At 40.4% G+C, this 15,544-nt stretch overlaps 1 protein-coding gene across 1 annotated transcript in view; it reads right to left on the bottom strand.

The window, feature by feature from the left end:
* myo10l3 (myosin X, like 3) overlaps positions 1-7,367 on the bottom strand; it is a gene marked incomplete at its 5' end in the record, with an annotated part of 50,505 nt that extends 43,138 nt beyond the window's left edge. The window contains one exon of the mRNA XM_083908448.1: positions 7,347-7,367. Within this exon, the coding sequence (XP_083764574.1) occupies positions 7,347-7,367 (21 nt within the window). The remainder of the gene's footprint in view (positions 1-7,346) is intronic.
* Positions 7,368-15,544: the final 8,177 nt, after the last annotated feature.

Raw genomic sequence — 15,544 nt, 5'->3', positions numbered from 1 at the left:
CACTAATGAAAACAATGATATGGATAATAAATGACTGATATTTTGTAATTACTTCTAAAACTTTAACATCAGTGTGAACATATCCGCGAAGATAATCAGAGTCCAGGTAACGCGCTGAATACTTCCCTCATCTGCATCTCATTATGTCAGTGTATCATTACACAAAAAGCCTTAGGCCTGACCACACACACACACACATGATCCTAAAGAGGTATCAAATACAAGTACACACACACTCAAGTTAAATGGGAATGGAGGAGAAAACCATCAGGTCGGTGGACTGTGGATTGTGCCATGCTGTGTTGTTTGCTTCTGTTCCTCCTCAGGCCATGGCAATCATGGCTCCTGTAGTGCAGGATTTATACAAACCTGGCAACCGCTTAGACGTAATTTCATGACAGAATTGTCATGAATTTAGAATATGTTTGTTTTTTTCTTGCAGTAATATTACAGTGTGTTGTGTCAATGTATTTAAATGAGACACACACACACATATTCCATCTCAGTATATGCTGCCACCATCATTCACAGTAATCACAGGGGGCTAAAAAAGGAAAGTCCACATCTGGGCTGGGAGCAGTAATCACAGGTTGGCTCTTATTAAGCTGCAAGATGAGACCTCTGCACTGAGAGGATTTAAGCCACACACACACACACACACACACACACACACACACACACTCATTACCAGCCAACAGTGTCAGTCAGGTGTAGGGCAGCCAAGGTGAAGCCCTGTGGATTTTATTGTGTGAGGCTAAGAGGCGATAAACTGGAACTTTAATTTTCTCAGGGGTAAGTGTCCTGGACAAACACACTGCACAACAAATCCCGTCAGATTGATTTGGTTTTAGAGACGGCGCGGCTTTAATGAAAATCAGACCAGAAAAAGAGACTGAATGGTGTACCTGACACGGTAACGTGAGCAGACCACAAAGACATCCTGTCCGCGTTCACTAATAACAACAGCTAATTATTTAGAAAACCTCTCTGGCTACAAAAACACAGCATCGTGTCACAACACGACAAAGTGCTGAAAAGGTAGAGGAAGAAATTCACTTTCTCACAGAGAAGGGGCAAAAGTTTACCATGACACTGTAGCAACCATGTGACTTAAAATAGTCAAGTGCAATCTGTTTGCTTTGTAATCTGTTAAATAATAAGACCAAAAAAAAAAAAACAATCCCACCCGACAGAAGGCGAATAGTGGGGCATACCGTGGACAGGTCGTTAGTCCATCACAGGGCCACATAGACACAAACAGCCATCCACTCTCACACAATTTGCCTAATCCCAAAATCTGCATGTTTTTGGACAGTGGAAGGAAAAACCCCACACACATACGGGGAGAACATGCAAACTCTCTTCAAAGGCCCTTATTCCCACCAGGTCGTGAACCCAGGTCTTCAGTGCTGACCACTTCACCAACCATGTGGCCCAATAAACAAGTTAAAACATTTGAATTTCCCATCAGATAAGCTAAGTTAAGCATCTCCTAACATCACCTCTTTATTTACCATAAAAACACAAAGTGGCCTATTGATTTCAGCAAGAATGTAAATAAGATAATTCAAAAAATGCCAAAGTGTTGACAAAGAACTAGGTTAAATATTAAAATATACTTTTTTGTCTCATGTCCCTTGAACTAATCCATCATATGACCTGAAAAAAGAGTGAGCATATCAAACAGTGAGCTTCTTTTTTGTACAAGTCCAGACTTGACTCTCCATGACTCTATCATGATTTCATTTACTGCTGATCTTAAGGAGACGGCTGCTGGGATGTTCTCTGACGTTGGTAAAATAGTGAATCACCGTACATGTCAAAAAGGTGATTTATCTTTCAGAGAAACACACACACACCCATGACCGACCTAACAGATATGAAGAGAAGGATGGGCGTTAAAGGGTTAAGGGGCAGACCAAACATATGAAGCCTAAAACAGTCAGACTGGGAATAAAATTAATAGCAAATTATGACATATTTATATGAATTTCATGCAAATTAAATGCAGGTAACTTGTTGGCAGTTTCCAGTCTTAACGCTGAACTGGGCTGACCTGCTTCTGGATTACATTTGGTATTTATCAGATTTAAAAGTGGAATAAATCCTTTAACTTGGTTTAAGGCAAGGAAGCAAATAAACACAATAACCATAAATGTCGATCAACTCTCATAAAGCAGCAATAAAAGCCAACAGATGGACCATGAAAAAAGTTCACAAAGTGTGTCCTCATCTATCTGTCCATCATCATGAGATAGGAAAGAAAAACAATACTATGGTGAATATGAAGGTCCTCTTCTCTCCTAATCACAGCAAACACTGACGGCTTTATCTTGACAGCTCGGTAAAGCAGCAGGTTAAAGCTTAAGTTCACAGCATGGTGTCAGCAGGAGGTTATGACAGCACTGACAGAGGTCACGTTACTAATAAACATCCAAGCCATTACAGCAAAAAAGACTAGATTGAGATTCTACATTAGATGAGTTTTAAGTCAGATTTGGCCAAAATTATTTGTGTGTGAAAATGTAAACTCCAAACTCCATAAATTCCAAATATCTTTAATTAATATGAGTGGTTGCACAAATGTGTCATCATAAAAGAGCATTATCCGTGTAATTTAGAGTGTGGTCAGACAATGGCTGCTTGCAATTAGTCCCGGTGCCCTTGTGACAGAGTAAACCACCTCCAGACTCTATCAAAGCTGCAGGAGTTCTGCTGACGCACACACAAACCACTGCCAAATAATACCTGCCTCTGTTTGTCTGTAAACAACCGGCTCTGTTGATTCACAAGGGTTTTAATAGCCTCAGCACTGTGTGCGAAAATCCCCTCATTTAATGCGATCGAGAAAACAAAAAACCCACATCAAATTAATTAAAGGTTAAGACAACAATTCAACGGAATGCAGAGCCCATTAGCCATTTTGAAAGCTTTCCTTCCTTCCTTCCTTGCATCCTAACTTCACTTCCTGGCTTCCTTCCTCACGCCCTCAGCCACTAGTGTGGCTGGAAGTGAAGAGCCATGATCTCAGATTCTCAGCTCTCTGCAGTGGCAGCTGGAGGAAGTGACAACTGGGTAGAAAAAAAAGGCCTCGCCTTCAGAAGAGAAAATAGTCCACCCTCAGGAGCTGCAGGTTGGCCTTTCTCACGTTACTCACTTCAACCACAGAATGCTTACAGAGCGTGCTGATCCACGACTGCAGCTTCAAAGAGTCAGACGTAGACAGCACACAGAGCTGTGAGAGATGGTGATGGTGTGAAACCTAAAGCCTTGACCACCACTGCCCTACAATGCACGGATGACAGGGCGACCATGACCGGGATATTTAGAGGTCAGGGTGAGGAATCTAGGATTCCCTCTGTCAGAGTATCCTTGACGAGATGGAATTTGGTGTGTAGCGCAAGGAAGGAGTCACCGGGGTGCGGAAAGTTCCTAATGTGGTTTTACAAGTGTGTGGCAGCTGCCACTATAAAGAGGCTGATTACCAAGTTAGGAAATGCACATAGCTGGGATTCAGCTTTGTCAACAGGATGTGTCTCTGAGATACGAGATACCTGCAAGGGGTGCTGTTGTGTGTATGCATTAATGTGTGATTGTGTGTGTTTGTGTGTGCTCACAATGTTTTTATGATCTATAAAGAGATGAAAGAGAAGGAAGAGAGATGTATCTTTAACCTCACACACACACAAGTCTATATATATGTGGGACTAGAGTTGAACAATCTGGGGAAACGCTCTTGGATTTTTCTCACAGATATTGTGATTTGATTAGTAATGGTTTTGTTAAAGTAAATTACAGTTCAATATTCACTATGTAATTTACGTGATCCACTAATTTATGTTCTCATTCTTGCAGTAGAATATTAAAGGGGACATATTAAACCCTATTTCTCCAAGTTAAACTAGTTCCCTGGTGTCCTAATGAACATGTCTGTGACATGCTTTGGTCAAAATACCATAAGGATGAAGCATCACAGCAGTTCAATCACCCTTTAGTAGTATCTCTTTAGGTCCACCTTAAAAAATAATACAACGAAACTTAAGGGACATGAAGTGACATCAGCCACAGAGGCTACTGGGAGCTAACAGCAGTTAGCATTTGGAAAGTGATCATTTGCAGGCTCTAACAGGCACATTGCCGTCATGTATCCACTGGACCAGATGAATCCTCTGAGGCTGGTTTGTGTAGGACTCTGTGCTGCACTGTGGAGCCAAGAATAGAACATTGCACGGACTTCGTGGACTTCCGGGTTTTTGGATACCGTTGCCCTCGCCAGCACTCTCGGGTGTTTTATGTACAAAGCGGAGCTCCGCAAGACAACAAAACTGAAGAAAACAAAACATCTGTGTCAATTATGGTATTGCACGAGGAAGAACGACTTTATGTCACCAAATCAATATTTTGACCCACCCCTACAAGGAAGTACAAAAGAGGACGAACTCATGAATGATTCATTGTTCAGCCTTATGTGCCAATAAACAGGATATGTATAAATCATATTCCCTGACATAGTAGGATGACCACATGCAGTGGTGTGTGTTGGTGACTTCCATTCAGAGAAAACAGACTGGGTGTGTGTGGTACAACTAGTGCCGCTGAGGGTTTTATGGGACTGTCAGTGCCTGGGAGGAAAGGCGGCACTGATGGACAGGATGGGCCCTCGCTAAGGACGTATCGCTGACCTTTATACCTGCCACTCCTCTTTACTTAACTCTGACCTCTGATCCCCATCACCAAATTCATCCTCACTACTAACACTGACGCACAAAGAGAAGCTGCGTCCTTTTTGACAAATCTCTCGCAGTCTCTGACTGAGAAGCAATTTCTGAACCGCCGTTACCAACTGGGTTTAAATGTCCAATCATATTATTGTCAGTGCCTTAGCCTAGCATCCAGTTTCCAGGAAAACGCTGATTGATTAACGGTAACGATTCATGTAGCATTTATCTGACTGCACTCGTTTTCACTGACTTGAGTTCCACCCGTGTCCTGCTTAATTAAATCCAGTGTGGCATTCAAAACACCGGCTTCATTCCATGACCCATTAAACATTTAAAATCTAGGACAGCTCATTTTCAGGAGTTAGCTGTAGGCAAGTGGACTTGTTTGAGTTCAGTTGAAGACTGAATGAGCCTCTTGGATTAGAGGTGAAACATAACCTTCCTCAGAGCACAATGTCTTACTTAACTAAGTTAGCTAAGCAGTTGGTTTATTAAAACAGTTAGTGAAACCTAGAGTTTACATACTGTATATGGCATTGCTACATACTGACTATTAAAGAACATAGACATAAGTCTACAGTAGATGGAATTACTGATTCTGACCACTTTCAAACACAAGTGGTTCAATGACATTTCTAAATCTCACATAAAAGCAACATTTATCAAGGGCTGGTGACACTCTGGGATGAGAAAAATAAATATAGCAGAATATTTTCTCTAAATACCAGCCAGCCATACACGGGCATTAGTTCTTGTTCAGGTCTGACTATAAAGTCATTTTAAGGCAACAGTTTGCATAAGTTACAACATTTAATAGTAGTGTAATGTGAAGTTGCTCAGGTAGAAAATGCATATGCCCGACCGGAGCCTATTCCCCTAATATCATGTCTATACTGAGTCACTATGAGATAAGGCTGCTGCCAAGGGAGGCACAAGAGGTGAGAGGAGGTGGAGCGACACACTTTCTGTGAGTCGGTGAGAGAGTGAGTGAGTGAGTGTGCCCCCTTCTGAGTCAGAGCGAGGATGACAAATCAGACCTATAGCCAGTCTCGGCATAGCTCACTGGCGTCTGGGCCGATTTCCAAAATGACACATCCAACCTAGACGGGCAAACACACACTCAGCAACTCAGCATTTACAGGCAATTTCCAATGGTGTCTGTCTGTCTGTCACTGTAAACAAACTCTAAAAGATTGAAAGCATCAGGGGATGACAGAGATGATGTCACATTAGTGTTTAGAGTTAAATAATGAAAACATGTGGGCAGACATACAGAGGCGAAGTAGCGCTCTTGAATGCATCTGAGGCTGGTAATGGCATAGTTTAGATGATACTATGCAGAATCGGTGTCACAATGCTACATTCTGAATATAATAGCATGCGGTCAGTTGGCCCTTATCTTGTGGGTTCATTATTTTCTTATCATGTTCCTGCAGGAGCTATGCTATGATATGGCAGATCAGCTGTTTGGGTTACACTATCAAAGGGCCGCATAGCAGACAGCATAGTAGAAGTATTCCAAATATAGTGCACATGAGAATTGTTATTGTTATATTTCAGTTGGGCCTTCTTTTACAGGGTTACAACACATTTTTTATACTATATTAAGTGTTCTAGTTTCCCCATCCCCATCGTCTTCTCCACGTAAACACACCGACTCTGCATTATATGATATTCTAATTTGTACATGGCTGTAACTATATTCTCCGTTTCATGCTTGTTTTTCCACTAAATATAATCATTTACAAGCAGATAAGAATAACAAACCAAGAATTCCATTTCCTTTTACGACTTGTTTATTTCTGGCTGAGACAATAATACCTTTGTTTCCTTGTACACTGAACTATAACCGATGAGAATGTGCAAAAAAAATGCTGTGCGTGACACCGTTTCAGTAGAATATAGTATTTTTTGTTGCACTATTGTCATGCTATAACCTGAATAGTACAGTATTGAATGTAATGTACACACTGAGACGTGTATATAGAGCATATACATATGTACACATATATATGTGTGTGTGTATGTGTGTATGTATGTATGTATGTATGTACACACATATATATATGTACATACACATATATATATGTACACACACATATATGTACATATGTACACACATATACATATATATGTACATATATATATACATATGTAGTGTAATGTACACACTGAGATGTATATATTGAGCATATACACACACACACACACATATATATATACATTTAAATGTACAGCCATGAAATTATATATATTGTACACACCCCCACTTTCCTTCCTTAACTATTCCTTAACTCCAATTAACTGTTGCCTCTGCAGCTGCGTCCTGTAGTTCAGAGCAGCCCAGTGCAAACACGGTGACGACACACACACACACACACACACACACACACACACACACACACACACACGTATACACAAAAGAAGAAAATAACTATTATTTCTGCAGTGAAAAGTAAACTTGTGCTTTATATGGAAACCCGGAGCTGGTCTGAAATCAGCCAGACTCACACAGAACACAACAAAGAGCCGCCGCACTCCACAACATCACTCAGAGGTCACGTTAAAAGGACTAAACCAATACAAAGACTCTTATTTTGAAGGGGGAATGATAAGAGAACTCACCTCTACAAAGAAAGTATCCATTTTTGTGTTGTTGAAAAAAGCACAAAACTCCTGTCCCTTTGTCGTTGTCTCTCAGTTGAGGGGACCACAGAGGATGAGGAGGGGAAGCTGCGCCATCCGCTTCGCTAGAATCAATAAAACTTCTCTCCTTTGTTTCCAGTGAACTGTGAAGAGTCAGAGGAGAAGCATTCTTTCAGCCCCGACTATCAGACACTTTTGACGGGAGGGAATTCTCTTGTTTAGTTTGCACTGTGTCCCGGAGAAAGAGAGGACGAGTGAGTTCCCAGTGAGTGTGGAGCAGCGCTGCTGTGTGTGTTTCTGCTGTGTCCACTCAGTTCAATGAAACAGAGACAACACCGGCACATTATGCAGAGGGGGAGGGGCTTAGCAGGGTCACAGACAGGCCCCGCCCCTCCCCTCCTCAGCACACGCCCTCTTTGTGTCTGTCTCTACAAAGGAGCTGATGATGGTTTCACAAAAGGATGTTTGTTGTGCACATTTCCCCTGATTTAGCACCAGGACTAAGTTAATGGTTCGTTTTACTTCAAATAAATGTGGCGAAATTATATTAATGTTAAAACATGCAGATGTATTTAAGTTGTATTAATGCAAACCATATTTACATAAAAATAATAATAATAATTCATTTAACCATATGTACATATTTTGTGTTATTGTGTAAATCTTTTATATCTTATTTAATATCTTATTTAAATGCAGCAAAAAAAAAAAATATATATACATATATATATATACAATATATATATATATCTCAAATCTGGTCCAATAATTTTGTTTATGCTTAATAGTTTTCTATAGATACATAAAGCTTAACTTACCTTATGGCACCTGGTGGCATCAGGACCACGGTCTTCATACATGTTTACTGTTCATTTAAGACAGGAATACGTGTACAATGGGAGGAATGTGTTGTTGATTGTGTCAGGCCCATTCCTTCAGCTCAGTGAGTCCTGTAATCAAAGTGAGTGTGTGTGTCAGACTGAGGATAAGACGAATCATTATTTTGATTTCCTCCTTAGGGGAAAATAAACTGTAAAGGAAGAGGAAGAGGCAGATCAGTGGGAGCGAGCCAGCTTTATTTTAGTAAGTGGTTGTGAACTTTGGTCGTGGTCTGAGGATATGGGACAGTTTTAAACTTAATGCTAAAGTAGACCAGACACTGGTCGGTGGATTGTACACTATATGGAAAGCGCTGAGAGGGGCTGAGCTGCTGGCTATCGCGTTTTAATTTATTCTTTTATTAAATATAATAAATGGCTGATTCATGTCATATCATGTCAAAAAATACACAGGCTCGTAAACTTGTATGATGAATGCAGGATTTCATTTTGATCTGTATTAACACAGATTTTGCCAACATTAAGCTCACACACAAACACACACACTCTGGTTTCCATGAGGACATGACACACATACATTAATTTCCCATATACTTTAAACCATAACTCCTGAATGCAACACATCTTTAGTTTAAAATGTACCTTTTTTCTTTTATTTTTAAATAATAATTTTTGGATTTTATTTTGTAATAAAGTCTCACAGCCTGATATTCCACTGCACGTGACAATGCAGCACAGACACAAACAGTCGCCTTAGGAAGATTATTGACGAGTGCAAAAGCTGGCAAACAAAATGATAATGATTTGAGGTCACATCACATCCCGGCGCACTCACTGGAAGCTTTTTCTGGTTGCAGTTTAAGCTTATGTTGTCATTTCTAATGAACAAGAGGACAAACACACACACTTTATGTGACCTTATGCCTTATGTCAGATAAACCAAGCAGACGCAACCTCTGATAACAGAGGATAGACAGACACACGTTAATCTACATTGTGATGCGAGAAATCCAGCCTGGGTAAGTGTGTTGTGTCTGTTACACAATCAGTGTTTGCTAACGGAGCAGCATGGTAGAGAAATTCATTTAATAATGAGCTGAGATGTCATAGTTGAATGGTGTAATTTGTGGTGATATAACCCTTATCTACACTCACTGGGCCCTTTTTTTAGGTACATTTTGAACTGTTTGTTAATGCAAATATCAAATCAGCCAAGCAGCATGAAGGTGAGGTGCAAACAGAGCATTAGAACAAGGAGATGTGGCTTTAATCGTGGCACGATTGTTGGGAAAATGCTGGATATTATAAAAAAGGAACATACTGTACGCAGTGAGTGGTGAAAATGTCCCGTTGATGCCAGACGTGAGAAGAAAATGGCCAGACTGGTTTGCGATGATCGAAAGGCAACAGAAACCGTGATAAAAGGTTGTGAGGAGAAGTGAGCAGCCGCTGTGCTATTGACCTCTGATGAGCTTCATGTAATATTTTCACATGGCATGTTGTTGTGTGATTTTTGCAGAATCCTGTCTGTGATGATGATGATGAGGAGGAGGAGCAGGAGGGATGCGGATATAATCAAATATTACCCATTATTTGCCAGGACCAAACAATAGTGAAAGAACTCGCTCTCTGCATGAGTCACTAATTTGTGAAACTGTGGCAAGTTGGCAGGCAGAGGGTTAGATTGTGTTTAAGAGAAAAGCACCCTTTCATTCTACCTGAGAGGACAAAGGGAGCGAGAACAAAACATCCATTTGGTCATCAGATCTCCAGAGGGCAGTGGAGGGAGGGAGGGACGAGGATCACAGACCTCCAGGCTACATATGGTTTAAGTCCACATGTTGTACGTGGCTTTGGTCTTTTGGGGAAAACAGTTGCACAGGTGATGTATGGAAGTCTCTATAGATAAAAAGAAATACATCTACAATAGATTTTAAAACAGTGGACGTTTGACAGGAAACTTGAGCATGAGGAGAATGTTATAAAACCATAAAACCTATAGCTGAGTACTTCAGTACATCAAACTGGGACTGAAAATGTCAAAATCGACCGAAAGCTTTATTTTCCCAACGACACCTTGAAAAATCATTTATCGTCTCGACTTAATTCCATGTTTTTAAACACTCAGACGTCAGCATCGACGAGGTATTTAGACCAGTGCTGTGTTTATGTAAGGTTTTCAGTGACGGGTAAAAAAAACAGATATGTGACCTTACATACCAGAGTGACCATACAGGAGGAGACAGCAGGCATACCACAGACTGACTGACCGAAACACTCAGCTGCAAGGCTGACACTCAACATACACGCTGTTCTCATCGTCTCTGTGAAATTTACAAGCGGGGAAAACAAGGATAAGGATGATGAGACTTGGATTGTAAAAGGAATATAAACATTTTTTTTTTTAAAGCTTTAAAAAAAAAAAAAACTGTTGTTTTTTACAAGCTATAAAAAGATAATTGAGGCAGCACACACATACCGAGCCACTGCACCATCTTTGCCCCCTCCACTTCCTGCTCTTACAGCATGTGAAACATTTGTGGGAAGAATCAGCGGCTGCAGAAATGGTCTCCGCAGCTTCCTGCAGAGGCAACTGACAAGAGTCATGGAATCAAACACGAGATGTACAGTACCTCAGGCATGATAAAGAAGTGCTTCTTCTTTTTATTTATTTATTTTTTTTACTTACTCACCAAAACAAAGTCCAAAGCTTTACAGTCATGTGAAACATTTGGGATCCGATTAAGCGTGACACCAGAAAATGGCATGTGATGGATGCATTTTCACCTCGGGCAGAGTCAGTCAGGTGAGGTGAGGATCCTCATGTTGTGTCAAACAAAGGGTTCATCTGGAGGTACCATTCACTGTTGTTCCGTTAGCTCTTTGTGCTATCGCAAGCAGATGGTAATCATTGCAGCTGGGTTTGTTTTGTCTGAACATTAATAATTAAAAAAGTTAAATAAAAACAAATTGTGTCAGAGCAACAGAAGATACCTTAGTTAATACTCAACAATAATCATACACTCTTAGAAATAAGGGTTCCAAAAATGTTCTTCTACAAGCGCTGAGGTTCTACCTGGAGCAGTTTGTTTTAAAAGTGTTATTGGTAACACTAAGGGGTGGAACCTTTATAAAAAAAAAAGGTTCTACCTGGAGCCAAAAATTGTTCTCCTATGAGGACAAGCCGAAGAACCTTATATGGTTCTACTTAGCACTTTTATTTTAATTTATTTTATTATAAGAGTGTACAATACGGTCTGTATCTATCAATTCAATTCAATTTGTATAGCACCAAATGTGTTGTGTCAAGTTATAAGTTTATACAGGACAGTTAGAGTCAGTGATGACATGTTTATAGAACTGCAGTCATTTATAAATAATGTGATATACGAGTGAAAGTCCACAAAAAAAATTAAGGAAATTCTGTAAAGGAGTTCAGATCTTGAGTTCAGTGAATACATTTAAACATAAACGCACAGGTCTAGTAACTATTTTAACATGAGGGATGGATAAAAGTTGAACAAAATGTTATCAAATCTCCAAAATCTTTTATTTAATCCTTTAATCCGTTGCCTGAAATCTGAGCGCCTCCTAAACAACAAAAGTGTTATATTCAACAGTGTCCGATGCTGACTATCCAGACAGTTTCCAGATATCCATCTGAAATATGATACACAAATAGAAAACCTGTAAGGATCCTTGTGATTAAATTACACTAATCACGCTGATACGTCCAGTCATTGCTTATTTGTCCTTCGCGGTGTGGGCCGTGCATCAGGGAAAAGCGAGGGATTACTGGACAGACGGACTCCGGGAAACAAAGCAAAACATGGAGGTGGGTGTAAAAATTGATTCAATGATTAAATCAGGTGTATGGCAAAAAGGAGAGGAACAGAAAGGGAACATCTGGATAAAAAAAAGGACCACATGACAAAAGGTGATTGAATTTTTAAAGGATGTGTCTCAGTGGCAGTATCGCATTATTGCATGAACACGGTCGATGACGTATCCCAGTGTCACATTTATTCAATTATGTGGCCAATGCCATAACACCACAGAGTCAACAGATCTGCAGCTGATAGCATTACTCACACACCTATGTCACTAATGTCTCTCTCTGTGTTTGTGGTCGAGGCTCCAAGGTGAAAGGACACAAAATGATCGAGCGGATTCATATTTCAGTCTTATCCAGTTCTCTAAGCATAATCTAAACATTAAAGGCGCCATATGTTAGAATGTGGCCAAAAACGGTTACTACATTCAAATTCAAAATACCAAGGTCTTTTAAGTTTTGTTTTCTGACGTAACTGGCAACCCGTGGTTGCTAGGGCAGCTGAGACTCTACTGACTGCAATGATTGGTAGACGGCGGTAGGTGGCGCCACATGCCAAAACATGATTTCAAAACATAAACATTTTTAATGCAAATATTGTGGCTGTACTGTTATTGTTGAGTTCAGTTTGTTATATGAACATTATTCCTGAGTCTCTGTGACATATTAGGAGGATTTTATAGCCAGTTGCTTTAGATTTATCACATAATGCACATATAATTAAAAAGAAAAATTGCTAAATCACAAAAACAGACAGCTATGAGGCTAGTTTTAGCTTCACTCCATGGCTGCCAATACATTTTAGGTGTACCAAATACTAAACAGAAGCTCAGCTTGCTGTTGTGGCCCCGAAACAGTGGAATGATGTGCACATTTCACATTAGACAGGCCTCTTCCCTGTCTGTTTTTAAATCTCTCCTTAAAACTCACCTGTTTTCATTGGCCAATGTTATTTTATCTGTTTTTATTGTGGTTTATATACACATTTTTTACGTCTTTTCATTTATTTGAGCCGTTGTATGTATCTTATCACCTCGTGTGAGAGTCTTTTTATCGCGTCATTTATTGATTATTCTGCACAGCACCTTGGGTCACTGTGGTTGTTTTTAAAGTGCTTTACAAATACAGTGGGATTGGATTGGATCGGAAATGGATAAACGATGGCATTATCATTAACAAAGCCGATACCTCCACCTTCTCAAGGGGCTTTGGGGGGGCCCCCCAGGCCTGAAGAGCCCGACACTCAACCAAACCAGTTCTCAAAAATATGAGGTTTTCGGTAACGTGGGGCCTCTTTGAGGGGGGTTTCCATGTGTCATTGCATTCTTCTGTGCATAGTCGATCATGAAATGTAAGGTTGCGCTCATAAAACTGCCATTTTTGCAGACTAATTTAATCACCCAGTCTTAGAGGCCCTATCCCGGCTCGGAGCCCCCATGCAGTTTCCTGCCTCCCCGACGCTGTTTTCAGTGAACCAGATGGAGCTGAAGTGAAAAAGTTTTGCACTTCATAAAAGTCAGAGGTCGTCTGAAGTCTGCAGGATCCGTCCATTCATCCTCTGTGTTGATCCTGAATGTCAGTTTTGAAACTAATTAACTGAATTCACGATGTACCTAAGTGTGGCTAAATATTGAGAAATTGAGAAAGCTTGTGCATTGAGAGTAAGCATGTGGTCATGAAAGGGAAGATAATGGAAGAACAACATTAATCACAGTGATTAGCGTCACATACTCCATCAGCTGGACCTCCTGCCCTCGAGGATTTCACAATATATCTCACCACAGACATTCCTCCCTCTGACATACTTTCATTCCCAAAAGCATACCATACCTTCCTGAAGAATGAGTGCCAGCGTACACTCTTCCCATGCTCCCAAGCACCGTCAAGTTCCTGTTTGTTTAAAGAGCTTCATTTTCCAATCCACACTAATATTGCATTTACTCGCGTGAAAAGCAATACCAACAACTTCACTCATTAACTCGTGTTTGTGGCATGTTTTTGTTTACTTGTTTAGTTTCTCAGGAAGTCGGGATTTCTCTTGTTCAGTCCAGATGAGTCTGTGTGGTGATTCACTGGTCATTCAGAGCCTGAGAAAACACAAAGAATGGAGACATGTTAGGGAATTCTGCAGGACTGTCCGTCTGTCACGCACGATGTGATTCCACTTTGTGAATCACAGACAGCTCAGCATTTTCCCAGTCACTGTTACGCCACTGATAAGTCAGCTTTACCTTATATGCTCAAGTTAACTAGCTTTAGCTGTGTGATGACCATGTTAAACACATTTTTATCAGATGTACAAGATGTTTTTTGGGGAAGCAAAATCCTCCTCATGTCCACTACAGTTAATTAGAAGAATAGAGTGGCATGTCTGGAATGTAAAATATTTAAAATATTAAGCCATTGCAGTACTTTTGAGCTCTCAAAGTAGCACCGTCGAAATTCAGTGGTGTAAATAGGTCGAGCAAAGTCAGCTATATGGACTTTTCACAGGAGGCAGATTTATTCCCAATAAGATAATTTGCTCTCCCATCATCCTCCTCTTCCTCACATATACTTCAGACACTGGTATAGTGAAATTAGATTAAGATGGAGCGAGAGATAAGGTGATCACATACCCTGGTATATATATGCACAGCAGAACAGTATTTCTGATTTTCCTCCAAGTACCACCAGAGGAAGCCGAGTGTACCACTGGTGGTACACGTACCATAGTTTGAGAAATGTGTGCTAACATAATTGCACAAGGGTTTTCAATGGTTTTCTAATCATCCAATAGTCTTCTGACGCAATTAGCAAACACAATGTACCATTAGAACACTGGAGAGATGGTTGCTGAAAATGGGCCTCTATACACCTATGTACATATTCCATAAAAAACAGACGTTTGCAGCTAGAATAGTCGTTTATCACATTAACAATGTATAAAGTGTATTTATGATTAATTTAATGTTATATTCATTGATTAAAAAAAGTGCTTTTCCTTCAAAAATAAGGACATTTGTAAGTGACCCCAAACTTTTAAACGGTAGTGTATATTGTATATATATAAAAATGCACTTGACTTGACTGGTTGCCACTTGGTGTGAATGTGTGTATGCAAGGGGGGGGGGGAAGAGGCATATAAATCAATTCCCATCAGAATAAACAGTAGGCGCGTTATGACAAATAAACCGGTCTTTATAGATGTAAATTAATTCAGCTGTTCCTTGTGAATTGCACTATACTTTTAAGAGGTGGGGGGCAGGGGGGCGTCTGAATACACCTGCTTCCACCAGAGACAACAAAGAGGGCTTATTTTAGGGGGTGGGGGGGGGGGGGCGGACAGCAGAAGGGACGGTTCAATCTAATTACAGACTCTGGGGAGATGACTTCACTGAGGTGACGCCCGACCCAAGGGCAAGTGTTTTTCTGCGTCTCCCGTCACATGAGGGGGCAGGTCTCGTCCTTTACTGTAGGCAGGTCTGCCGTCTGTACGCTTACTTAGTAATTAAAAAAAAGAATGA

The sequence above is a fragment of the Microchirus variegatus genome (assembly GCF_963457635.1).
Source record: "Microchirus variegatus genome assembly, chromosome: 22".
Lineage (NCBI taxonomy): Eukaryota > Metazoa > Chordata > Actinopteri > Pleuronectiformes > Soleidae > Microchirus > Microchirus variegatus.
Note: the sequence above shows the minus strand (reverse complement) of the source record. Positions and strands in the feature narration are given on the sequence as shown.